Source organism: Ailuropoda melanoleuca, chromosome 4 (genome assembly GCF_002007445.2).
Source record: "Ailuropoda melanoleuca isolate Jingjing chromosome 4, ASM200744v2, whole genome shotgun sequence".
Taxonomy (NCBI): domain Eukaryota; kingdom Metazoa; phylum Chordata; class Mammalia; order Carnivora; family Ursidae; genus Ailuropoda; species Ailuropoda melanoleuca.
This window is the reverse complement of record NC_048221.1, coordinates 20189052-20213428: the sequence shown is the minus strand read 5'-3', so window position 1 is coordinate 20213428 and position 24377 is coordinate 20189052. Positions and strand designations below refer to the sequence as shown.

The window sequence follows — 24377 nt, the reverse complement described above, 5'->3', positions numbered from 1 at the left end:
GGCCTAAGGGGTAGTGGCCTGCATCCTACTGTGTTGCTCCACGTCCCCGGGGTTGGGCTTGTAACTTCAACCACCCTACCGGATTCCCTGCCTTCTCCCCTACAGCTGGGCAATGGGGCATAGGGACAAAGAGTTACCTTGGCTACTGTGGACCGGGTCTATGTTGCTCACAGCCTCACCAGAAGACTGAAGTCCGAGAGGCTCTGTGACTTGCCTAAGACCTCAGAGCCAATTCACAGTCTAGGGCCGTGCTGTCCAATACTGTGGCCACTAGGCACATATGGCTGTTACATTGAAATTAATGAAAATGAAAGACAATTTAAAATTCAGTTCTTTAGGCACAGTAGCCACATTTCACGTGTTTGATAGTCATATGTAACCAAGGGCTACTGTATTAGGTGGTGTAGATATAGAACATTCCCATCATCATAGAAAGTTCTCTTGGTCCCTCGGGTTTAGAGCAGCCTTGGCCCAATGGAACTCTTAAGACACTGGTGCTGCCTCCACCATATTGCTGCTCTGAAGCCCTGTCTTCCTTATCTACCAGGAAGGTTCTCAGGTTTGAGTTCAGACCCTTTACAGCCTTTGCACCCCACCCCAGCCCTCCTTGTAGAGAGCCAAGGTCAGTGGGCCTCAGCTTTGCGGGATTTGTTCTATCCCAGCTGGGCTTTTCTGGCCTCTTGCCTTTTTCCTGGACAATGTGAAACGGAGGCCCAGCATTTCCCAAGGGGTTGCCTGCGGTTATGGGAGGGAGGGCATTGGTCATGCTCATGGATGTGGGTAGAAGGACCCAGCACACAGAGGCTTCGCCATCTGACTTGAGTGGATGGTGCAGTGTGGCTGCCAACCAGCTCTGTTTCTTCACACCTCCTGGAAACAGGTCCCAGGTTCACGGACATCACTGCCCCAGGAATTGCCATAGCCACTCTAGCCATGCCGTTCACTGTTTGCGATATGGAAGGACAGGCTCAAGGTGGACGCTCACCCAGAGGGACTCCCCTGTGTTCCCACCAGTGTGGGTTTTTTACCAGGGTGGCCAATGCTGTTGGATGGAGGAGCAGGGCTGAGCAAGGATAAAGGCTTGTGGCCCCTTAGACTCCTCCCTGCTTGGGGTATGGCCTGTTTTTAGAGAAGTTTGGCCTGCAGGGAACACCATTTCCACAGTGGGTAGGACTGAGGCCCAGAATTGCAATGAGACTTCCCACCTGCGGGCATCACTCCCACAATAGGCAGTCCTGATATCATAGCTTCATCTGTGAGAGGTTTCTTTGGCTTCCCTCAGCCCTGGGAGGAGACACGTGGCAGGCCCCCCGACCCATTGAGCCCAATCCCCACGATTCTTGTCAATGTTTGTGACCTTATAATCTAGCCTCACTTCTGAGCCCACCTGCTTTATCCCTGCTCTCCAGATACCCCACACTCAATCCTGCCACCAGACTTTCGCTAGGCTGTTCCCTGAACTGGAATTGTCCCCCCCCCCATCTACCTAAGCCCCATTTGTGCTCTAAAGCTCAGGTTTTCCTGCCCCCACAGAGAAGCTTTTCCTGATTACCCTAATCCCTTCCCCGTCTCTCCCACTGAGAACCAGTCCTGCCCTTCACAGGTTCTATAACCATCTATGAGCAATCTTGTCATGATTCATTTGTTTCATTGGCAAAAATTTACTGTGAGCCCACTCTGTCCGGGCCCTGTGCGAGGTGCAGGAATATAGTCACATCCTTTCCCTGGAGCTGATGTTCTAAGAGGGGAGAAGAAAACAACCCAAGAAGTCCAGTGTGTCAGAGGGCAAAGTCACTGGTGAAAAATAAAGCAGGGAGAGGGAAGGTGAGTTGGCGTTTTAAGTAGGGTAGCCAGGGAAAGCCACACTGAGAAGGTGACATATGAACAAAGTCCTGATGGGAGCGATAGGTTGAGCCAAGTGGACACAGGGAGAGTAGCCAGTGCAAAAGTCCTGAGATGGGAGTGTGCCTGGCACATTCTTATTCAAGGAACAGCAAGAAGGCCAATGTGGCTAGAGCAGAGGCAGCCCAGTGGGGAGAGGTGGGAGCAGAGGCGGAGAGGTATCAGCTAGATGGTTGGAGCAGAGGGGGTACGTGATGTGACTGAGGTCATATTAAAAAAAATGTATTAAGTGGCAGCTCAGTGTCAAGGTCTGACATTAATCAATGGCTTATGGAATCCCCCCTCCCCCATTGTGGCAGATATGTTATGATTATTCTATAATCAAGGACATGGGGACTCAGGGATATGGCGTGACTCCTGCTGGATCACCCAGCTTAGAGGCGGCAGGGCCTGGGCTCCTCCCAAGATGTGTCTGACGCTGGGACAAGCCCTGAGGGACAAGCCCTGAGCTGCCATGCTCAGAGTTTCAAGCCCAGGCCACTGTGCAGGGCTGAGTGATAGAACTGATGGGGCTTTCCAGGCGCAGGGCGGATTGGACTATGTGGGTGGGTGTGATCCCTGCCTTTCCTCCTTTCTCTGCCTCACCCTGAGGTGGCATTGGCTCTTGGGCAGGGGGTCTAGGAGTGATGACGGGGGGAGAATCTCTTGCAGGGGTGCCTACCTATGGGCTTTATATCAGGATAGAAACATTCCTGTCACGAGGGGGCTTGAAAGAGGAGCACTCTTCCAGCCCCCCTCAACATGGAGGTCCCCCAACATGGAGGCCAGCAATGTTGGCTCCTCCAACATTGAGCATACTTATCCCCAACATAGGGGACTTAGGTAGAAATGGAGTCCAGTCTGATGGAGGTGGCACAGGGTAGGGGCTGCTCAGTCAGAAGGTGGAGGCACCAATCTTGGTTTATGCAGGTTGTGTCAGTGGTGGATCATGGCTTGTCTCCGTGCTGTTGGCAGAATGTGGTGTTGCAATTTTTGGAGAATAAATGAGCAAGAGTGGGTGGGGCATCCCCAGCTCCTCTTCCAGTGGGAAAGGATAGAAGATGGTGGGATCTGGAAGGAGTCGGGAGAATGAGTAAAATCTTTTAGAGCCTGTTACTTTGAGCCAGCTTGACATTTGAAAATCATTTTACAGAAGGCTTTCTGTAAATTCAGTTTTGTAGATTATGAGCGCCCATAGACCAGGGATGTTCTATAGCTAAAATTACACGAACAAAACAAAACAACAAAACAAAACCAAAAGCACTACCGATAACAACAATAAAAGAACTCTAAATTCAATGGATAGATTTTTCTGTCTTTAATTTTTTTTCTTCCTACTTATTCACTTTAAGTGTTTGGACAGCAGGCAAAAGAATTGCTGAGTAAGTCGTGAATGTTGGTGGGAAGACTTGAAAGTCATCCTTTGAAGAGTGTTGAACAATTTTGGGGTGTGTGAATGGTACAATACTTATTGTTTTAAGGAGAATTTCGGTGTCTGAGTTAAATGAGTCTGAACATTTGTAATGTAAAAAAAACAATTCTATGCCAAATCACAGTGAAGCTGGGATTAAATGTATCCATTTCTTCTGTCTGGCCCCAGACTTTCCAGGTCCGAAGGAGAGACCCAGTCCTCTACATGCCCGCTACCCACCTGTGCCAGGTTCTGAATCTGCTCTGGTTTGGAGGTCCACGGAGACACCATCTTTGGTTTCAGGATGTAGTGAGAAACCTCCAGGCCTGGCCAGATCCTAATCGGTGTTGGAGTCTGGCCAAACTGGCCTGTCCAGGGAGGTGACAGAAGGTTCCTGAATATTGCAAAACATCCGGTCCAGGTCAGATCCAGGTTGGGAAGATGCCCGGAGACAGGGTAAAAGGTCTGGACAAGGACAGCCTGGACACTCCGACAGCATAAAGTGAGCAGGGATGGCCTCTGGTGGCCAGGCCCTTAGCATATCTCCTTTTTAATTTATTTTCTTTTATTTTTTATTTTAATGCCAGTATAGTTAACATACAGTGTTGTATTAGTTTCAGATGTATAATACTATGATTCAACAAGTCTATACATTATGCGGTGCTATCATGGTAAGTGTACTCTTGATCCCCTTTACCTGTTTCACCCATCTCCCCACCCACCTCCTCTCAGGTAACCATAAGTTTGTTCTCTATATAGTTAAGAATCTGTTTTTTTGGTTTGTCTCTTTTTTCTTTGTTCATTTGCCTCTTAAATTCCATATATGAGTGAAATCATACGGTATTTGTCTTTCTCTGTCTGACTTATTTCACTTAGCATTATACTCTCTAGATCCACCCGTGTTGTTGGAATTTGCAAGATTTCTTTCTTTTTTATGGCCGAGTAATATTTCATTATACACACACACACACACACACACACACACACACACACACACACCCCATATCTTCTTTATCCATTCATCTACTGATGAATATTTGGGTTGCTTCCATAATTTAGCTATTGTAAATAATGTTGCAATAAACATGGGGGGCATATAACTTTTTTTTAAATAATTTTTTAAAAAGATTTTATTTATTTATTTAGCAGAGCGAGAGACAACCAGCGAGAGAGGGAACACAAGCAGGGGGAGTGGGAGAGGAAGAAGCAGTCTCCCAGCGGAGGAGCCTGATGTGGGACTCGATCCCAGAACGCTGGGATCATGCCCTGAGCCGAAGGCAGATGCTTAACGACTGCGCCACCCAGGCACCCCATTTTTTAAATAATTTTTATTTTGTTATATTAGCCACCATACAGTACATCCCCAGTTTTTGATGCAATGTTCCATGATTCATTATTTGCATATAACACCCAGTGCACCATGCAATATGTGCCCTCCTTAATACCCATTACCGGCCTATCCCAATCCCCCACCACTCTCCCCTCTGGGCATATAGCTTTTTGAATTAGTGTTTTCCTATTCTTCGGGTAAATACCCGTAGTGGAATTACTACATCATATGGTAGCTCTATTTTTAATTTTTTGAGGAAACTTCATGCTGTTTTCCACAGTGGCTGCATCAGTTTGCATTCCCAATAAGAGTGCATGAAGGTTCCTTCTCTGCATCCTTTCCAACACATGTTTCTTGTGTTTTTGATTTTAGCCATTCTGATAGCTGTGAGGTGGTATCTCATTGTGGCTTTAATTTGCATTTCCCTGACGATGAGTGATGTTGAGCATCTTTTCATGTGTCTCTTGGCCATCTGGATGTCTTCTCTGGAGAAATGCCCATGTCTTCTGCCTATTTTAATTGGATTATTTGAAGTTTTGGTGCTGAGTTGTATAAGTTCCTAATATATTTTGGACACTAACCTTTTATTTGCAAATGTCTTCTCCCATTCAGTAGATTGTCTTCTGGCTTTGTTAATTATTTTCTTTGCTGTGTAGATGCTTTCTAACTTGATATAGTCCCACTAGTTTAATTTTGCTTTTGTCTCCCTTGCCTCAGGAGACATATCTAGAAATGTCTCCTTCTCTTTTAAACATGTAATTCATAACCGCTTCTCAGGGCTGAGGGCTCTGGAGAGGGCCAAGCTTCATCACACTCCCTCATATTACAAATGGGTAAACTGAGGCCCGGGCAAAGGTATTTTTTTCCCCAAGGACACAGGCCACACAAGGAGGCAGGACAATAACAGAATAGAACCTAGGTCTCTCCACCCATGGAGAATTCCATAGATCTGATTCCAAGTGACTGGTGTTCTTTTGAATCGACACTTGTTTTAAGTTCGGAGGAGCGAACCATTTAAAGGATCTCTGAGGGGCGACTAACTAGCCCTTACGGTATTGGGCGAATGCTGGTTTCAAGGGCCCTTTAAGACGACTCAAATACAATGACCCACGTGTCCTCCACTTCCGGGATCCTTGAAGCCTTTCCTACCGGTGGTTATTCCCGGCCCGCCCTCAAGGTATCTTGGGAAAAGTAGTTCCACTTTTCTGCAGACTCAAGGTGACGGCCGTCTTGAAACTGTATTTCCCAGAAGGCTGTGCTCGTCGTCTCGTAAACCGAGCTACGGGCCGGTGGAGTGAATCCCTCATCCTGGGTTTGTGATTTCTCAGGGGATTAGTGACAGTGGACGGAGATCTTTGGCGGCGGCGTCCGTGGGCTGTTGACCTAGCGGGGCTGCGTGCGGAGGCTGTGGAACGGGCCACAGGGCGCTGCTTCCGGCCGTGGGACCAAAAGCCGAGGCGCTGCGTCTCCTTTAATCGCCGTGGGCGGGGCGTGGCGACGCGACCCGCGTTGCTATTGGCGGCGGTTGGGGGCGCGGAAACTGAAAGGGCCGCAACGGCCGACGCTGCCTTCTTCGGCGCCTTGGGCGCCCCCGGCCCGCCATGGCTGCACCTTGTCCTGTAAGTTCTTGCCGGCGGTGGTTGCCCGGCCTTAGTCTCCCCGCTGGGACTGTGGGCGCCTGGCCGGGGCGATGGCTGTGAGGGGGCGAGTGGGACGCCGGGTTCCGAGCCAGTCTTCTCCGGCCCATTTACCGTCGGTGCAGGGGGGCGCTGGGTCGGGACACGTAGTGAGCACCTCCTGAGTGCCGGACCCTTTGCGGTCTACTGGGGCGGACCAACGAGTCCCTGCTCCCCGGATTTGCATCCTAGCGGAGGAGACAGTAGCACTAGTACGTTTCGACCAGAGATCGGGCCGGAGGCCAGCTCCGGGCTTCCCGGGCCTCAGTCTCACCATCCTGAGCAGTGGGTGGCTGGATAGGGGCTTGTTGAGCGAACACCCTGCTCGGACGGGACAGCCCAGGTCTGCAGTGTGATCTGGACCGGGAGCCCTGAGTCCCAGCTTCCTCCAGACCCCTCTTTTTGAGAGGTTGTTTAAACATGTCTGGCCTTTGGGCTGGGTTGAGAGGCAGGAAGGCTGGGTGGTGCTTGTTGTCATGTGGGGACTTGAGCAGAGGGCCCAGATTTAAGATCCAGGCTTTTTGACCCCTAATCTAGCCCCTCCCATAAGTCCCTCCCCACTTCCTTCCATATATAAACCACCTTTGGGGGAGGTGAGGAACCACAGAGCCCGTTGGGGTTAGGAGGTGGGAAGGATGTTGGGAGGTTTTAGGGGCCCCCTGGTTAGAGGTGGAACTGAACTTCCCTCTGCCTATTGAGCCTAGAGGTGGGCATTATCTTACACTTGTTCTCCCAAGAGGTTCTGGTGAGGCAGTTGCTGCTCTGTTGGGGGCCCTCCCCCAGCTGCCACTCCCTTTCTTGTTGAAAGGGAGACTCAGGCAGGTGTATTGGGGGTGGAGCTGGGCACAGGGCCGTGGGGGCCTTTGTTCTGGTTACAGGCCTGGCGGGTGGCAATAGTCTTACTCTGCCCCAACGACATTTTTTCCCAAGAGGAGGTTTTGCTGGGCTCCCTGGTGCGCCCAAAATGCTTCTTTGAGGTTTCTGATATTTGGGGTAGGGGCAGATGTTTGCATGGCAGGGCTAGAACTGTTCAAGCACAAAGACAAGCTGCTGTTGGGTGGAGAGAGTCTCTGCAATATTTTTTCCGCCTTCCTAAGCTGTGTCCTGAACTAATGCTTCATTGACGTTGTTGGGCGCAGTAGAGATGGTGGCCCTGCCCCTTGGGGCCTGTCCAGGCTGACCTTTGGGTTCATTGGCCAGTCCACAGTGAGATTGAGGGTACAGAATCTGATTCCCAAGATGGGGGTTGCTGAAAGGCCTCCATTTTTCTCTCCTTGATTCTTTTAGAAAAATTGCTTTATTGTAATATTCACATACCATAAAATTCACCCTTCTAAAATATAACATTTATCGGTGTTTAGTACATTCATGGTGTTGTCCATTGATCGTCACTGTTTAATTCCAAAACATTTTTGTCACCCCAAAGAGAAATCTGTACCCATTAAACAGTCACTCCCCTTCTCCACACTAATCTAATTTCGGTCTCTATAGACTTGCCTATTCTGGACATTTCATAGAAGTGGACTCAGACAAAATGTGGCCTTTTGCGTCTGCCATCTTTCACTTAACATGTGTTCCAGGTTCATCCATGTTTTAGCATGTATCAGTACTTCCTTCCTCTGTACTGCTGAATAATACTCTGCTGTATGGAGCGACCACACTTTGTTTATCCATTCAGCTGTTGATGGACATTTACGTTTGTCCACTTTTTGGCTACTATGAGTAATACTGCTATGAACGTGTGTGTACAACTTTTGGTGTGAACGTGCTTTCAGTTCTTTGGGGCATTTACCTAGAATGGTGGGCAGGGTCATTTGATAACTCTATGTTTAACTTTTTGAGGAACAGTGGAATTTTTTCTATAGCAACTGTTTATTCATTTTTTTGGTCAAGATTATTTTGTCTATTCTGGCTGTCTCACATTTTCATGTGAATTTTAAGATCAGCTTGTCAATTTGTGCAAAAAGTGGCACCTGAGATTTTGATAGGGACTGTGTTGAATCTGTAGCTCAATTTGGGGAGTATTGCATTTTAACAAAATTCAATTTTCCAAACTATGAGCATGGATATTTTTCTATCTACTTAGGTCTTTTAAAATTTCTTTCAGTAGTGTTTTGTAGTTTTCACTGTATAAGCCTTCACTTTTCTTGTTAAATTCCTTTTTTTTAAGATTTTATTATTTTTTAATTTTAATTTAATTTAATTTTTTAAGGTTTTATTTATTTATTTGACAGAGCGAGCACAAGCAGGCAGAGCGGCAGGCAGAGGGAGGGGGTGAAGCAGGCTCCCCGCTGAGCAGAGAGCCCGGCATGGAGCTCAATCCCAGGACCCTGGGATCATAACCTGAGCTGAACGCAGATGTTTAGCCAACTGAGCCACCCAGGCACCCCAAAAGATTTTATTTTTAAGTAATCTCTGCACCCAACTTGAGGCTCAAACTCAAAACCCGAGATCAAGAGTCACACGCTCTACTGACTGAGCCAGCCAGGCACCCCTCTTATTGAATTATTTCTAAGTATTTATTCTTTTTCATGTGTCATAAATGGAATTGTTATCATTCTTCAGATTGTGCATTGCTGGTGTGCAGAAGTACAATAGATTTTTATTTATTTATTTATTTGTTTTTAAGATTTTATTTATTCACTTGAGAGAGAACATAAGCAGGGGGAGAGGCAGGCAGAGGGAGAGGGAGAAGCAGACTCCCAGCTAAGCAGGGAGCCTGACATGGGGCTCAGTCCCAGGACCTGGAAATCGTGACCTGAGCCGAAGGCAGACGTCCAACCATTGGAGCCACCCAGGCGCCCCATAATAGATTTTTATATGTTGATCTTGCAACCTCGCTTAACTGGTTTATTAGCTCTAATAGTTTTTTAGTGAATTCCTTAGGATTGTCTATATACAAGATCATGCCTTGAGCATTTTTGAACCCTCCTGGCTGTTTTAGGAAGAGTCTTGGCCCTGGGGAAGCCCCTTCTTCATTGAAGTTTCACACATTTGACCCTGGCTCTCCCGCAGGAGGACCCCTCGCTGGAGAGGCATTTTAAGGGCCACCGAGATGCAGTTACCTGTGTGGACTTCAGTCTCAACACAAAGCAGCTGGGTGAGAGGAGGCATCTTTTCCTAGGCACTAGGTTATGAGCTGAGAAGGCTGAGTCTCCAGCTGGGAGGTGTGGTGTGGGGGGCATAGGGCACAGTGGGGACCCAGGGGCTTTGTCTAGACCTGCACCTTGCTTCAGCTGGCCAGCTGTCTGCGTGCTGGGCATGTACGTTCTACACGCAGAGTGCGAGACTCAGAGAGTTTGGGGGCCTTGCCAAGGGCACGTAACCTTGGAGGGTGGGCCCAGGGTCTGGGCTTTTCACTGCAGCTACCCCGCCCATCTCTTGGGTCTGGCTGGTGGAATGGCCCTAAACAATGGCTCATACTCCCCTCCTATTGCTGTCCTTGTGCAGCAGCTGAGTACACCTGCGCCTTGGTCGCTTGGGGGCTCCTACACAGCTTTCTTGTTTCTAGGGACAAGGCTGTCCCTTCATCCCATAGTCATGGTCCCCTGCCAGAGGCTACTGGTCACTGTAGATAAAGAGCGAACTGAAATCATTGGATCTGTCTCGGGGATCTCTAGGTTTCTGATTGACTTGGGCCCTCTCAATGGTAAAAGTCCCATTGGGTTGGGCTGGGAGGACTTGCTCTCTAGTGCCCTTAGGATGTGACTATGGGGGGTGGGGGACCCCACGGGGATGAGGTTTTCTCAGAGGCCCACAGGGTTTCAGCCCAGGGCTGGCATGTGAAGGGCATCTCTTGGGTCTGGCTCCCACGTGAGCCTGCTGCTCGGAGAGCTGACAGCCCATCCATGCTCCAAACCCCAACTCAGCAGTCGCTGGAAGTGTGGTCTGTCTCCTGTCCCCTTACCCCATCGTCTTGCTGGAGACTCAAGGCCCGCTAGAGCTGAGGGTCACAGCATCCCTACTTTCTCAGCCAGTGGCTCCATGGACTCATGCCTCATGGTGTGGCACATGAAGCCCCAGTCACGCGCCTACCGCTTTGCGGGCCACAAGGATGCTGTCACCTGTGTGAACTTCTCCCCTTCGGGACACCTGCTGGCCTCAGGCTCCCGAGACAAGACTGTCCGGATCTGGATACCCAATGTGTGAGTTACAGACTTTGAAGGACTTGTCTGAGCCTGGGGCCCCGGTGTCAGAGCTGTCCCCCCTCAGGTCCCCATCCTGGCTCTGGACTTGTCATGGTGGGACATCTGAAGAGGTGCCATCAGAAGCTGGGGCTCCAGTTGGGGCCCTCCCCTTAGGGTCGGGAGAGGGATTCTGGGCTTACTGCAGCCATCCCAGAAGGGCTCCCATCCGATGCTGCTCACACATGGGCAGGGTGGGTGCTGGTTCTGGCTTTCCTTGTGGGGGGCTGGAGTGGCAGGCCTACGCTGATGTCGGGAGGGGCCCCTGAGGGGCGGGGAGCGCGTTGATGTACTCACGGGCCCTCCCATCGCCGCTACGGGTCTCCTGAGTTGGAATACCTGTCCCTGCAGCAAAGGCGAGTCTACCGTGTTTCGGGCCCACACGGCCACAGTGAGGAGCGTCCACTTCTGCAGTGACGGCCAGTCTTTTGTGACGGCCTCTGACGACAAAACAGTTAAGGTGTGGTCAACTCATCGCCAGAAATTCCTGTTCTCCCTGAGCCAGCACATCAACTGGGTCCGCTGTGCCAGGTGAGCTTCGTCCTGCCCCTGGGCCCTTGGAGGGACCTGGGGCTTGAGGGGCACCGAGGCGCTGCCAGGCGCCAGGAGCATGACCTTGGGCAAGCTAGCTACTCTTTCATATTCCTGAGCCTCAGCTTTCCCTATCTGTGAAGTGGGAGCAAAGAAACTGTCACATTGTAAATTGGTGAGGAGCTTCTAGCTCCTACATGGCAAGCAAGCGAGTTCATTGCCAGCCACGATTGAGCCCCTGACATCCAGGCTGATGTGGCCGGAAGCAAGTCAGCGGGGGCTGTTCAGGAGTAATCGTGACAAGATGATGTCGCTACTACCACTCTAGGATTTCTTTTCACTTCATGGCAGGCAGCATGGCTAGACTAAATGTCATTCCGATTTTGCAGATGAGGACACCGAGGCTCAGAACAGTGTGGTATCTTGCCGCTGGGTGCTCACTGGGTTAGTGGCAGAGCTGGGGTTTGAAACTGAGTCTACCTCTCAGAAGGTGATTTTGCTCAAGCTGCCAGGTGGGGGTCGAGGCTTCTGAGAAGGCTGGTCTGGAGGCTGGCTCTCCCAGTGCTGTGGGGATAGGGGCCAGGTGACCCAAAGGACCTTTCAGGGTCCAAGGATTGTGGACACAAATATACCTACTTTCAGCTATTCTGATCCTTTCTCCAGAGATCTCTGTGCTCTAGAGGAAGAGGTCGGGAGGTATGGGGACACTGGAAAACCATGAGAGTCAGAGGTCGGGGGCTATCACGGTGTTCTTCTGGGGACCCCATGCAAGTTACTTGTTCTCTAGGGCTCCAGTGTCCTGGGAGGTCCCTGATTGCTCGGAGAGGCCTCACCATTGGGCTCCTGAGAATAGGAGGGGCCAGGCCAGCAAACCAGGGTGGAGCCTACGCCAGCCTTTGGTGGTGGGTCCCCAGGACCTCCACACCTTTTTGTTGGTCAGTGGTTCTCAGAGTCAAATGTGGACTCGGGGGACCTGGGAACAGGACAATGATGCTGATGGTGACTTTGGGCCGCCTTCATGCTAATAGCATCAGCAGTCAGCACTCACTTTGCCACGTGCCATGTGCAGTGCTGGGGGCCTTGTGCACCCGACGCTGCTCCCTGCTCCACATGAGGTAGGTACTATTCTTACCCTTCTCACAGAGAGAAAGCCACTTGCTCAGGATCACGCAGGGTCAGAGCAGGGCACGTCGCTTTGGCTGGTTGTGGGATCAGGTGGTGGGCAGTGCAGGGAGAGGGCCGTGGAGGACAGTGTGCAACGCCCACGGTGGTGGTGTGACTTGTGCCCTGCCTGTTCAGGTTCTCCCCCGACGGTCGGCTCATTGTGTCTGCCAGCGATGACAAGACTGTCAAGCTGTGGGACAAGACGAGCCGGGAGTGCGTCCACTCTTACTGTGAGCACGGCGGGTAAGTCACCGGACCCTGTCCTCCTCCTGCAGGTGCTCATGAAATCATGGGCCTAGGTGTGAAGGGGCCTCAGGGGCCTTATGTGGGGCCACGTCTCTGCTGCTCTCTGTCTCTGAATTTTTTCCTGTGTGAGTGGGAGGTTCAGCCTCATTGCCATCCCCACAAAGAACGGGTGCTCAACTTTAAAGCATGTGATTCTTGGGGCCTCTCTTTTCCCTTCGCTTCCCAGTTCTCAGAATTGTGGCTTGTCTGTCTGAAAGAAGGTGACCCCGCACCTCCCCAGATCATGTTAGTGTGTTACCTATGGTGATGGGTTTATAAATGAAAGGCTTGTCCGGTTCTTGTAAGTTCTTGGTGGCGGTTCCCATTGTGCCGCATCATCGGGGGAGGGAGGAGCCTGCATGGGAGCAGGGCCTCACCTGTTCTGGTCTCCTCAATGAACCCCAGCTTCTGCCCTCCTCAGGTGGACTGGGAGCCCCAGGAAAAGGCTCTTCCTGCAGCTGGCCATGATGCCAGCCTGTGTGTCACATGTGGGGATATTGGGGGCCCTTGGCCTGTCTTCCGGAGATAGGTCCACCAGCACGGCCTCGGGGCCCTTCTGGCTCTTTGGGGCGGGGCCTCAGCAGGGAGGGCCTGCCCTATCTCCGGCTTTGTTGAGGGCCCCAGCTCTGACTCTGACCATCCTGAGCTGTCAGCTGGCCTTTGGGCGGAAGACCACTTTCTCTACTTGTATTTAGAAGTGGCTGCTGGGATTTGCTCCCTGGTGAGTCCACTTCTGGTCACTGCTAGCTGCTGTTCTCACCCTCTCTTTGCTATCCCTTGGCCATCTGGTAAAGAAACGGGGCAGGAGGGAGGTCTTCCGGGTTTGGGGAACAGCCTGAGCAGATGTGCGGGGATGGGAAAGGGCTGGATGTTTGGGGGTCTGTTCTGAGCCAGGACAATCCTCCTCTAGCATGTGGTGGCCCCTGTCTTTCCAGCTTTGTCACCTCTGTGGACTTCCACCCCAGTGGCACGTGCATCGCCGCCGCGGGCATGGACAACACGGTGAAGGTGTGGGACGTGCGGACGCACCGGCTCTTGCAGCACTATCAGCGTGAGTGTCCATGAGTGGCCGTGGTGGGACTGGGCGGGAGCAGGTGGCGGGCTCGTTGCCATGGTGCTGAAGTGGGCCTGAGGACAGCCCCAGTCAGTGGGGAGGACTCCGGGGCCTGTTGGGACCTCCAGCGGCCGGTAGTCTGTGTTGTGGCTGTGCTGGCTCAGAACACTGGCCTGGAGGGGGATCCTGGCACTCTGGCATCCACCAAGCCCTTTAGTGGCTGTTCATGAGCCAGCAGAGTCTCATGTACTGCAGGGCGACACGAGGAGCTCACAGTGGACCTCTGGGCAGCGCTCTGCTCAAGGGCTCCTTCTCAGGGGCTGCCCGTGCTACTTGCCTCCAGGGCTAGGGCGAAGGGGGCAGGTCAAAGGAAGTCAGTGTTTGTGGGACCTTGGCCACCTCTGGCCTCATGGTGTCCTCCATAGATATGGAGCCATGAACCATATGGAGGGTCAACTTCGGCTAGAGACCACGCTCAGGAGGCAGCCCTGGGGCTGTGTCCCCTGATCTAATGGTAGCCCTTGGAGGGCAGAGTGGCAGGCAGTCAACATGGGCCGTGTCAGGCTCCAGCCAGGAGGTGGGGTAGGGACAGACTTGGGTGTGATTAGGATGACCTAGCTGAGGGTACTGGAGGATGGAACTGTCTTGAGAGCCGGTGTGACTGGGCAGGGCCATGAGCCACCTGAGTTGTGGGGATGGGGCTAGGGAGGGAGGCTGGTGAGGGGCCACAGGAGGAACTAGGAGTTGTGCAAGGGACAAAACGGTGGGTGGGCCTGGGGCTGAGATGGGGGTGGGGTAGAGCTAGAGTTGTTTGAAGAGCTGTGGTCGTTGACTTGGGACAAAGTTTGAAGTCCATGGGCTACGTTTCAGAATTCACACCTGAAAATGGGAAGCATGTGTCTGACGAAGGTTTGGGGCTTGAGGTTCGGAGCTCTCCTTTCCACCCCCTACGAGCCCTTCCTAGCTGATTCTCAGATGTTGAGGACAGCACTTTCTTGAGGTAACCAAGGCAAGCATATCTCCCAAGAAGAGGGAGAGGCTCCTGGTCTTAAAAATTAATAAGCACATGGTGGCGGGTGGGCTCCGCGGCCAGCCTCAGCATTCCTACTTGTCAGGTCACTTGACTCCTCTGGGCCCCCCGGGACAGTGATAGGGCCTCCCTCACAGATGGTGTTGGGAGGGTAATGAGTTGGTCTGTGTCAAGAGCTTAGAGAGCTCCTGGCACAAGCAGGAACCAGGTACTGTGTTCATGATGCCCCTGTTGCCAAGTCGGGGGTCCTGGAGATCCTGGAGTAGGAGTCTGGCCTGCACTGCCCTACACCACCACCAGGTGGCAGGGGCTAGCCGCATAACTGGTTCCTTCCTCAACAGAGAGCCCTGGGGTTTGTTACAGCCGCGGTTTCAGACAGAGCTGCTATTCGTTTTTTAATTTTGATTTAATTTAATTTAATTAAAAAATTTTTTTTAGTTATTTTCCAGAGAGAGATAGAGCGAACAAGCAGGGTAAGGGGCAGCGGGAGAAGCAGACTCCCCGCTGAGCAGGGAGCCCCATGTGGGACTCCAATCCAGGACCCTGGGATCATGATCTGAGCCAAAGGCAAATGCTTAACCGACTGAACCACCCAGGCGTCCCTCAGGCAGAGCTTCTAGAACAGAGCAGCTATGGGTCTACTCTTCTTGGGGACCACACCTCTCCTTCTCCTCCTTCAGACTATAGAGGCCTGTCTTCTGCTCTGGGCCAGGCCTGGGTTGGAGATTGGGCACATCTGCACGATTGACTGGGGGAAGGTTGGCAGGTGTGGAGGAGTGCGGGGAGATGCCTCTGAGTGTAGGGTCAGGACAGATGGGGATCCATGTGAGGATTATAAGACGGTACTGGAAATGTGGTTTGTACCACATAAGTCTTTTTCTTTTAATTTCTCGTTACTGTTTCTTTTCACCACATAAGTCTTGACACTGAAGGGAGAGGATCTCTAGGTGACCCTGGGAGGGTCCAGCCTCACCTCTGATGGATCAGGAGCATGGGTCTGGTGTTTGTAGGGTGCACCAACAGATACCCATTGGGGAGGACCTGGAATGCCATACTCTGGCCCATGGTCCCAAAGATGCAACCAGGCTGGCAGTGCTGGGACTGGTCCCATTGCTCGAGGAACGAAGGTCTGTCTGAGAGGACAGCAGTGCTGAGAGCCTGCATGGGTGGGAAGCTGGTGTGTCTGGGTGACTGGTGGGTGGCCCGCTTGTGCCCGATGTCTGAGTGAGGGCTGGGCCTCTGAGGGGGGGCAGGGATAAGGCCCAGGGGGATAGGTTTTGGAGACTGAATGGAGTCAGGAGGTGATGCTGGGGGTTGAGTGGCCAGCTGCGCCCAGGAATCAGGGGCTCGAGAAGGGCTGAGGCCATATCCTGGGTCCCTGAGATTGAGGGGCCGCGGAAGGAAAGGCCCACAAAGCAGCCAGAGTGAGGGGTGGGAGCCGTCTCCCAGTTTGGGAGGGCTGACGGGCAGAGCCAGGGGCATGAAGGAGCGCAGAGTCTCCTGAAGAGCGTGATCGGGAGGGGGAGTGATGTAGGGCAGTCGAGGAGGGTGGGGGGTGCTGGAGAGGTCCCTGGAGCTCTTGAGGGGNGACCCGGGGTGCATGAGGCTGACAGGCTCTGCAGAGAGATTTCAGTGTGTTTTTGCTGTTGTCCTCGGCTTCTATGACAGAGCCACCCAGTGTCTTGTTCCTAAGCCACCCCAGTATAGATCAGACGTTTTGGGGGGCTCAGAGTGTCCCGCAAACGATCGGGTTTCCTCAGCTCCCTGCCCAGTGCACGGCGCACGGGGCAGCAAGTTCCTCCCCCTGCCTCTACTCTCACCCTCTGCGCTCAAGGAGAGCCCGGTGGATCTGAGCACACGGGCTGGCACACGTACCCCTCACCCTTTGTGCTGCTTGAGGGACCTGGCCAGTTCTGCTCAGGTCTAGCGGCTCCCCGTAAGAGCTCCACGGCCGAACCTTCTACCTGAGAGGCTCCCCCGGCCCCTGAGTAGCAGGTGCTCCCTCATCCTTAGAGGTGCAGGGGCGTCTCTTTGGAGGCTGATTCCCCGAGAAGGACTCCTGGCACTCTGGTAGCAGATGCCTGAGCTGTCTTCGGTCCCTGACCCCTGGGAAGCCCAGAGGAAAGTTGGTTTTTTTGTTTTTTTGTTTTTTAAGATTTTATTTATTTATTTGACAGAGAGACAGGCAGTGAGAGAGGGAACACAAGCAGGGGGAGTGGGAGAGGAAGAAGCAGTCTCCCAGCGGAGAGGCCTGATGTGGGACTTGATCCCAGAACATCGGGATCACGCCCTGAGCGGAAGGCAGACGCCTAATGACTGAGCCACCCAGGCACCCCCAGAGGAAAGTTTTTTAAGGCTACCGTGACATCTAGTGTCTTCCTTGGGGACTCTGGCTGAGTACCAGGCACTCCTGGGTGGGCCTGGGGCACGTGAGTTTGTTGGGCTTTTCTGAGACCCTTTGATTCCTGGTACTGCAGTGTGTGGTCTGCAACCCCAGCCTGCCTGGGTCCAGCTTCCCCGTAGTCGAGAGTCGTGAGGACACTTCCTGTCCCGTGCTGGCTTGTCGGGAGTTAATTTGGGCAACGGCAGGCAGCTGGCACTATTTGTCTCAGGCAACGAGTTTCTTGGCTCTGGCCTGTCCCTGTGGGGAGCAGTTCTGGTTTCCCAATTCAGCAAGGAGACGGTGGGGCTGCTGGAGCCCCGGGAGTGCCGGGCCCCACGGAGGTGGGTTAGGCTCCATATGCTCCAAGCCCACATGAAGGCTGTTCTGACATCTGAGCCTCAACCCCCATCCAGAGCCCATAATGCAGTTTGCGGCTCACAGGCACGTGCAGGTCCGCTATCCAGTGACGGCCCGGGGGGCTAGCAGGGCAGGGCTCCTCCGCATTTCACAGATGGGCAGTTTGAGGCTTGCCCGTGGTCCTGCAGCTGGGAAGCTGGGACTCTGAGTCTCCAGCGGAAGGCCCCTGAATGCGGCGTTCTGTCTGCCACCCCGTGCTGCCTTCCTTACACTGTGTTGATTCTAGGCGTTTGCTTCCTGAGGTCCCTGGGAGGGCTTGGCTCGGCCCTCTCCAGAAATTCTGGTTAGAACTCGGAGTCCCAGGTTCTCTGTCCCCTGGTTGTTAACACGCCCCTCCGCCGTACCCCAGATCCGGTCATGGAAGATGTTGAGGCAGCCATGCATCTGGTGGGGCAGGCCTGTAGCCTTTGCTTGACGTTTTGAGACCAAGAGGGTTGGTCAGGAGGCCAGTGCACTGTTCCACTTGCTCTGGCCAGCTCACTGGCCCTTTCCCACCGTCCCTAAGCCAGCATTTATGTGACATTCCCACAGAGGGGTTTATGAGCATCCTTACCTGCTGGTATCAGGGCACCGTCATCGTATGACTCCGTAGCCCCTCGTCAACCCAGAGTTGCTGCTGATGCCAGTTGCACATTATGAGAAGCCACCCTGGGTGAAGGGCGCTGAGCCCTTTTTTGATGGCGGTGGGCTGGGGCTCGGCCTGGTGTGGCCTGCCTTAGAAAGGTACCTCCGACTTGGGTACCTGGGGCTTCTCTGGGCCCCTTGGTCAGTTTGGAGCCCACTGGGCAGTGGGCCAGGTTTTCTGGGGGCTGGTACATGGCAGCGCTGTGTGGGCAGAGTGGATCATGGGTACCTAGGACTCTCCTTAGGCCACCTGCTGCCCACAGCTATGGCCCAGGGCTTAGGGGCAGGATCTGCAGTGGTCTCGGTGCCACCCTCTCTGGCTCCTGGTGACCTGTAGAGTCTTGATGTTGGTACGTCTCTGACCTTGAGCTGGAGTCTCTTCTCTGGGGGATCATAGCCAGGAGCCCATGGCTGTCCCCAAATGGCGCTCTGCCATCAGTTGTCACCGATCACTGCCATGGAAGCAAGAAGAAGGCCTGCAAGCTTTGGGTTTGATGAGAAGTGGATTATTCTTGGCCAGTCCCTGCTCAGGACTTTATGGCGGGAGCCTACCTGGGGACTGTCATGCAGGGATGATTCTTAGGATGCGACTTCCCTAGAATGTATCTCCCAGCTCTGTAGAGCCAGAGAGGCTGCCCCAGGCTGGTGGGGCTGGTGGGTGATGCAGGAGAATGAGGAGGGAAAGGCAATGGGTCCTGGTGTCTAATACATCCTCTCCCCCAAGCTGAGCCCTCTTCTGGAGTAAATGGCTCCAGATGTTTCTGCCCCAGCGAGGAGGCCTTGGATATCACTGTCATTTAGAGTGGAGCAGGGCTTTTGGTGCCCTTCCTCTGGGGGAGATTCCCTCCCTGGGGTAGACTTGCCCAGCTGGGAGGCCCTGGCGTGGTATCCACATCCTGACCCCGTTTCCCTGGTGGTGCTGGGAAGCCCTGGGCTTCCTGAGCTCACGCTCCCCTGATGCACCGTATTGCCCCAGCTGCTCCCCTGCCAGCTTTGTCTCAGGTGGGGCGGGTGGCGTTCATTCCAGAACAGGCTGCCAAGGGCTGCAGAAACGAGAATAGCGTGCCCTTCTCCAGGCTTGGGGAGGTAGACATGCCATTTGAAGGAGCCCAAAGGGAGATAGGACTTGGGGAGGTAGATGGGGGGCAGGCTGCCTCTTAGAGCTGTCCTGCTGTGGGGCTGAGGGGTTGAGGGTAACAGGGCTCCCCTCCCCCCACCGCACTTCCCTGCCAGTGTGAACCAGCCATCTGGCGAGCATCACGGGCCCCTTGGGAGTGCAGGGCACTAGCTCTTAGCTTGTAGACTCAGCGGGACATGACTCACTCTTTTGTGGGGAAGGAAGGATTCACTTTTTATCATTCACCCAGTTGTGTAATCACAGTGACTGTGTTCCGATGGTTTAAAAAAAAAAAAAAAAAAGATCTGGAAGTATGCAGAGTAAAAATGAGAAGTCCCTGTATTCCTGTCCTCCCCAGGGGACTCTATAGAAGGTCTGTATCTGGGGCTTCCATCCACTTCTGTCTGCATTATGTGTCCCCTTCCACATGTGGGTAGTGGCAGTCACACTCTGCGTTACAGATGTTCTTTCTGCTACTGCTTGTGACTGGTGCCTGTTCGGTTCCTGATGGGGTCAGCTATGACTCTATTCTTTGGCTCTCCATGCCCCAAGTCTTGGTAAACACTGAGGATGCTGACCTCCCCCTCCCCCACCACGGCCGCGAGTGTGGGGAGCGCGACCGGCTGTGAGGGCTCTGTGCTGTCTCTGTGGAGACCCCATTGGCCCCTCCGAGGCCGGCTTCTGGAGCTCTGGTGCTTAGAGGGTGCTCAGACATAAATACCGTGTTATGTAAAGCCCTGGCTGTCTCCCCTAAGTGTGCTTGGGAACATGTACCCACACTCCGCAGGCATATTGGCACATCAGCTGGGCTGGTGTCTGAGGCCTCCCCCACCCCATGGGCTCTGCAGAAGGCTGACCTGCGGCGGATGTGTTTCCTGGCCTCACACTGGTTCTGGAGGCCTCCCAGGGCCAGGGTGAGGGGTTGATTTTAGAATTTGTCTTTCTGTTTGTAGCGGTTCTGATTCCGTGGGCCCCGGTTACCCCACCCCCACTGGTGTCCCCCACCTGGCCCGGGGTAGTGGGGATGAAGCACCGAGGTCGTCTTCAGCAGCTGCTTTAAGAAGCTGTGATGTAGGGGGTCCTCACGTTGTCGTCCCCATGTGGCCTGCCTGGGTCTGGCTCCCTCACTCACCAGCCGCTTTCTGAGTCCTGCTCAGTGCCTGGCACTGAGCCAGGCGGCAAGGACCCAGCACAGCCCCTGCCTGACGGAGCACAGGGTCTCGTGGGGGACCCGGCCATGAGTCAGAGCTACACAGAAATGTAAAACACGGCGGTGAGGAGTGCGCCCAGCGGAGACTTACGGCGCTTCAGGAGGGCAGTTCAAGGGGGTGGTCCCCGTGGGGTCGGGGGGCTTCCTTGAGGAGGTGACTGAGCAGTGAGCTTCGAGGTCAGGGGAAGAGGTGGGCAAAAGTCTCAGCTGGGGAGCTGACAGGGCTGGGGTGGCTGGATCTCGCTGAGTGAGGGTCACCAGGATGGATGGTGGGGCTCGGGCCAGGCCACTGGGGAAAGGAAGTCACAGGTGACGTTGGGCTGTGGAGTGGGTAGGGCGGCAGGACCTGGAAGCTGTGTGGGACAGCAGAGAGGCCCATCGGAGGGCTCCCTCTGTACAGAGGCCTCACAGGCAGGCTCCTCCCTGCCGCGCCCCAGCACCTGGGTGCCGTGATACAGCAGGAGAAGCTGGCACAGCGTGTCAGGGTGCGGGTTCAGGGCCTTAGGGTGAGGAATAGTGGTGAGGCCGGGATTAGAACCCAGGCCTGATGGGCTCCTGAGCGTGTATCTTACCGTCTGCCTGCCTGCCCCACACGCATACTCTCCTAGAGCAGGGGCATCAAACTGGCACCTCAGGGACTGTCTTTTCTGTTCGGTTTCCCCTAAGTAGTGGTGTGAGAGACAGATTGGGCATTACGTTTGAGTTTGAGCACTCCGTTCTCCAGCTCGACTGCTCCGTGTGGCGGGAGAGCTTGAGGAATCGCCTGATCCCTCTGGCCTTGTTGCCTGGGCTCCTGCCTGCCCTGTGTCTCCTGCTGCCTGTCCTCGGCTCTGGATGAGTCCGCTCCTGTTCTTTGGTTGTGGGGCTCCCCACGTCGTTGCAGCTGTGGCCACCCTGGCCCAGCCCTGTGCCGAGCCTCTGTTGGCCCCGGTTGCCCATCTTCAGGCTCCAGCTGCATCTCTGGGCCTCCCAGCCAGCGCCTGACCGATGTCCCTCCCCTAGTGCACAGCGCAGCGGTGAATGCCCTCTCCTTCCACCCGTCCGGAAACTACCTGCTCACGGCCTCCAGCGACTCGACCCTGAAGATTCTGGACCTCATGGAGGGCCGGCTGCTCTACACGCTCCATGGGCATCAGGTGAGGGCATCAGCCTGGCGCTGAGTGGTGTGGAGGGAGGCGGAGGTGCCATCTCGAGGCCCATGTGGGGTTGGAGTTCACCCGAGGTGGCCCTTCCCTTGGAGCCCGTTGGGGACGGTTTCTGTGGTCCCCTCACAGCCTGGGCAGTGGGGTGAGATGCAGAAACAGGTTTGCTCCTCACAGGACCTCTGACCTCTGGCAGAAGTACTAGGCCTGGTACTGCAGCTGGGAAGAGAGTGCGGGAATTAACTGGGGTGAGGGTGGGAGGGGAGGCCTCTGGAAGTGGTCGACACACTTCCCACAGGGGGCTGCATAGACTCTGTCTCACAGTGATCTCAGGAGTCTCTTGGTCCAGCAGTTGAGTAGAGCCCCAGAACCCCTGCCCTGAATTGGGATCTCTTGGGGGTTCTGCAGGCATTGATGACTTTGCAGACAGAAAGGTGTCTCAGAGGCAGGTGCTAAGGGGGGACATCTTCCTGTGTGTGTGTATTTGCGAATTCCTGGAATTGAATCGAGGCAGCAGAGGCCTTCTCTCTGAATGACTTTTGCCAGTGCAGCCGGTGGCCTGGACTCCCTGGGTGGGCAGTGACCAGGCACCAGCCCCTGCGGGCAGGCCGTGGTGAGGGGGGCCGCTGGCAGCGCTCCCTAGCTGCTGGCCTGAGTGCCGGCCTCTGACACCGACCCTGTCGGGAAGTGCGGCTGAGCTGTCTCCTGCAGAGCCGAGCAGTCATTGGAATGTCTCCTATTGGGACCTAATTGCCACACCCAAGTGGGGCCGGGGGTGCAGAGACAAGAGCTTTCAGTTCCTCCCCCTCCGCACCGTGAGCAGGAGGCAGGCAGAGAGGAGAGAGCTTGTGTGTCTTGGGCTGGCAGCAAGGTGTGAGGGGTCTAGCTGGGGCTCTGGATTCCACTGCGAGCTGAGTCGGGCATGTGGGGGCCACTGGCCATGGCTTGGGGTGGGAGTGTGGGCCTTTTCTTCTGTTCTCTTGGGACTTGGAAGGCTGCCTGCTCCCCTCACCCATGGTACCGCTCGTCCTCCCTGTCACGTGTCTGGAGTGCGGGACTGGCGGTGCCATCCCCCACCCCGGGGCCGGCCCATCTAGTGTATTGTCTGGCCTCTGGGCGCGGCGATGGCTGCGCCACAAGCTTCTTGGGAAGCCACCTTGTTAGCCCTTTGGCAAGTCAGTTATTCAGAGTCACGCGTAACCAGTTTGAGATCGTATAACCAGGAGGACATTTGAAAACCCCACGAATGGTGCTATCTCCCCCACTCCCCACAGAAAGAAAAAGCAATATCCAGAAACATCATGCAAACAGAGGCATGCCAAGTGATTACCTACCTAGGGCTTTTGCGATGTTTGTGTACGTGCGTGTGTGTGAGTGAGTGTGAGGTTTCTTTAAACTGCTGACTCACCTCTTAGCCTGATAACCCTTAAATGTGATGTCTAAGATGCCAGTCCCATGTTCGGGCACAGCCTCAAGCACATAAAGGAAACCTGTTGACGTTCTCCTGGAGAAGTGACACAGGGACCAAGGGAAACCGCAGTTGCTTGTCTGCTGTGGAACCTGGAAATGGGAGAACTAGGCTGAGGGACAGCTGGCAGTTGGCACAGCCCGGTGCAGGTGTGGTGTCCTCATAGGCTCCCGGCTTGTGAAGTCCGTTCCTTGGCCTGTCTTTCCAGGAAGCTGCACACCTGGGCTCTTTGGGGACTTGAGCATTCACGTTCTGCTCCGGGAGGTGGCTCAGTGTCCCCATCAGGCCCAGGTGCCACCAGCCACTTTCCGAAGCATGGGACTGAGCAGCCCCAGGGCTCCCGAGTGGATCCTCGGTGCCCAGGGATTCTGACCCACAGGCAAAAAGATGGCCGATTTGAAAGTACTTTTGATCCAGGTGGGGGCTGCCGAGGCCCAGGGACTGGTTTGGAATTGTAGGGGTCCCACGCAGCTTAGGGTGGCAGAGCTGGGATTGGTATTCAAGTCTCTGCGGTTTCCACCCTACTCACTTGTCTCACACGTCCAGCTTTTAGCTGTTGAGTTGTGATTTCGCTCGTGTTTTGAGATCACTGGTCTATGTAGGAGGCCCACGGGCTTTGTGGGTGCTTGTGTCCCAGCCTTGTTGCTATGTGACCTCATTCTGGTCCAGCAGGAGGGAACCCCATGAAACTTCAGTTTGGACTTAGAGGCCCTCCTTGGGACAGTCCCCAGGCATGGGAGGGAAGGCTATTAAGTTGTTCTGCCAAGTGGAGCACATCGCCTCATGCTTCCGGTTCCACACCTGCGAGGAGGGCCAGCGCAGGCTCAGGGTCAGGCCCGCCGAGAGGAGCCAGCCAAAGGGAGCTGATGCCGGTGGGAGACAGTCCTTGGCCAGGAGGGGGCTCTGGGAAGTGTCTGTCTGTCCCTTGTGAGGGCAGGGCCTGAGCCAGCCCCTCTGGGGGAACAGTGAGGGAGGGTCAGTGTAGAAAAGAAGGCTCAGGGGAGGCAGTGCTGTTGGGCTGACGCTCTCTTATCTGGGTTGAGGCTAGAAGGGTCTTATGCCATTCAGTGGTCTCCTAAAGGCACAGGGGCACCAGGATGGAGATACTTGCCAAGCGTGCAAACTAAGATCAGGCTCACCCCGCATAGCCCAGGTCTCCTGTGCTGCGCTGAGGGCAGCTCGTCAGCCCAGGGGTCTGACCGTAGCCATAGTTTGGTGCTTGTCTGGCATGCAGTCGGCCGTACCTCCCATCAGCCCGTGTGGAGCTGGCTCCCTTTGTGAGGTTACAGGTGGACGTCAATTATAAGGTTATGTGGGCCTCAAGGATTTTGGTGTTTCTCTCCTGCAGTCCTGGCTTTGGGCCTCTGAGCTACAAAGGGTCATTCAGGGGATGTTGCTGGGGGCTGAGAGAGGCTTCTGCCCCACAGGAACTGGACGCTACCTCGGCTGTACCCGGGAATGGTTCCTTGG

At 54.3% G+C, this 24377-nt stretch overlaps 1 protein-coding gene across 9 annotated transcripts in view; it reads left to right on the top strand.

The window, feature by feature from the left end:
- The first annotated feature begins 5831 nt into the window (after positions 1–5831).
- The window catches only part of POC1A (POC1 centriolar protein A), a 70898-nt gene continuing 52352 nt past the window's right edge, over positions 5832–24377 (top strand). Inside the window, exons 1-7 of one of the 9 annotated variants that reach the window (XM_034658408.1) lie at positions 5832–6241; positions 9314–9398; positions 10272–10443; positions 10834–11013; positions 12313–12420; positions 13398–13513; positions 21243–21433. In XM_034658408.1, coding sequence (XP_034514299.1) covers positions 6224–6241; positions 9314–9398; positions 10272–10443; positions 10834–11013; positions 12313–12420; positions 13398–13513; positions 21243–21433 — 870 coding nt within the window. In that variant the 5' untranslated portion in view covers positions 5832–6223. Of the gene's footprint in view, positions 6242–9242; positions 9399–10271; positions 10444–10833; positions 11014–12312; positions 12421–13397; positions 13514–21242; positions 21434–24377 lie in introns of all 9 variants that reach the window. The other 8 variants (XM_034658409.1, XR_004624714.1, XM_034658410.1 and 5 more) reach the window with 8 other exon arrangements.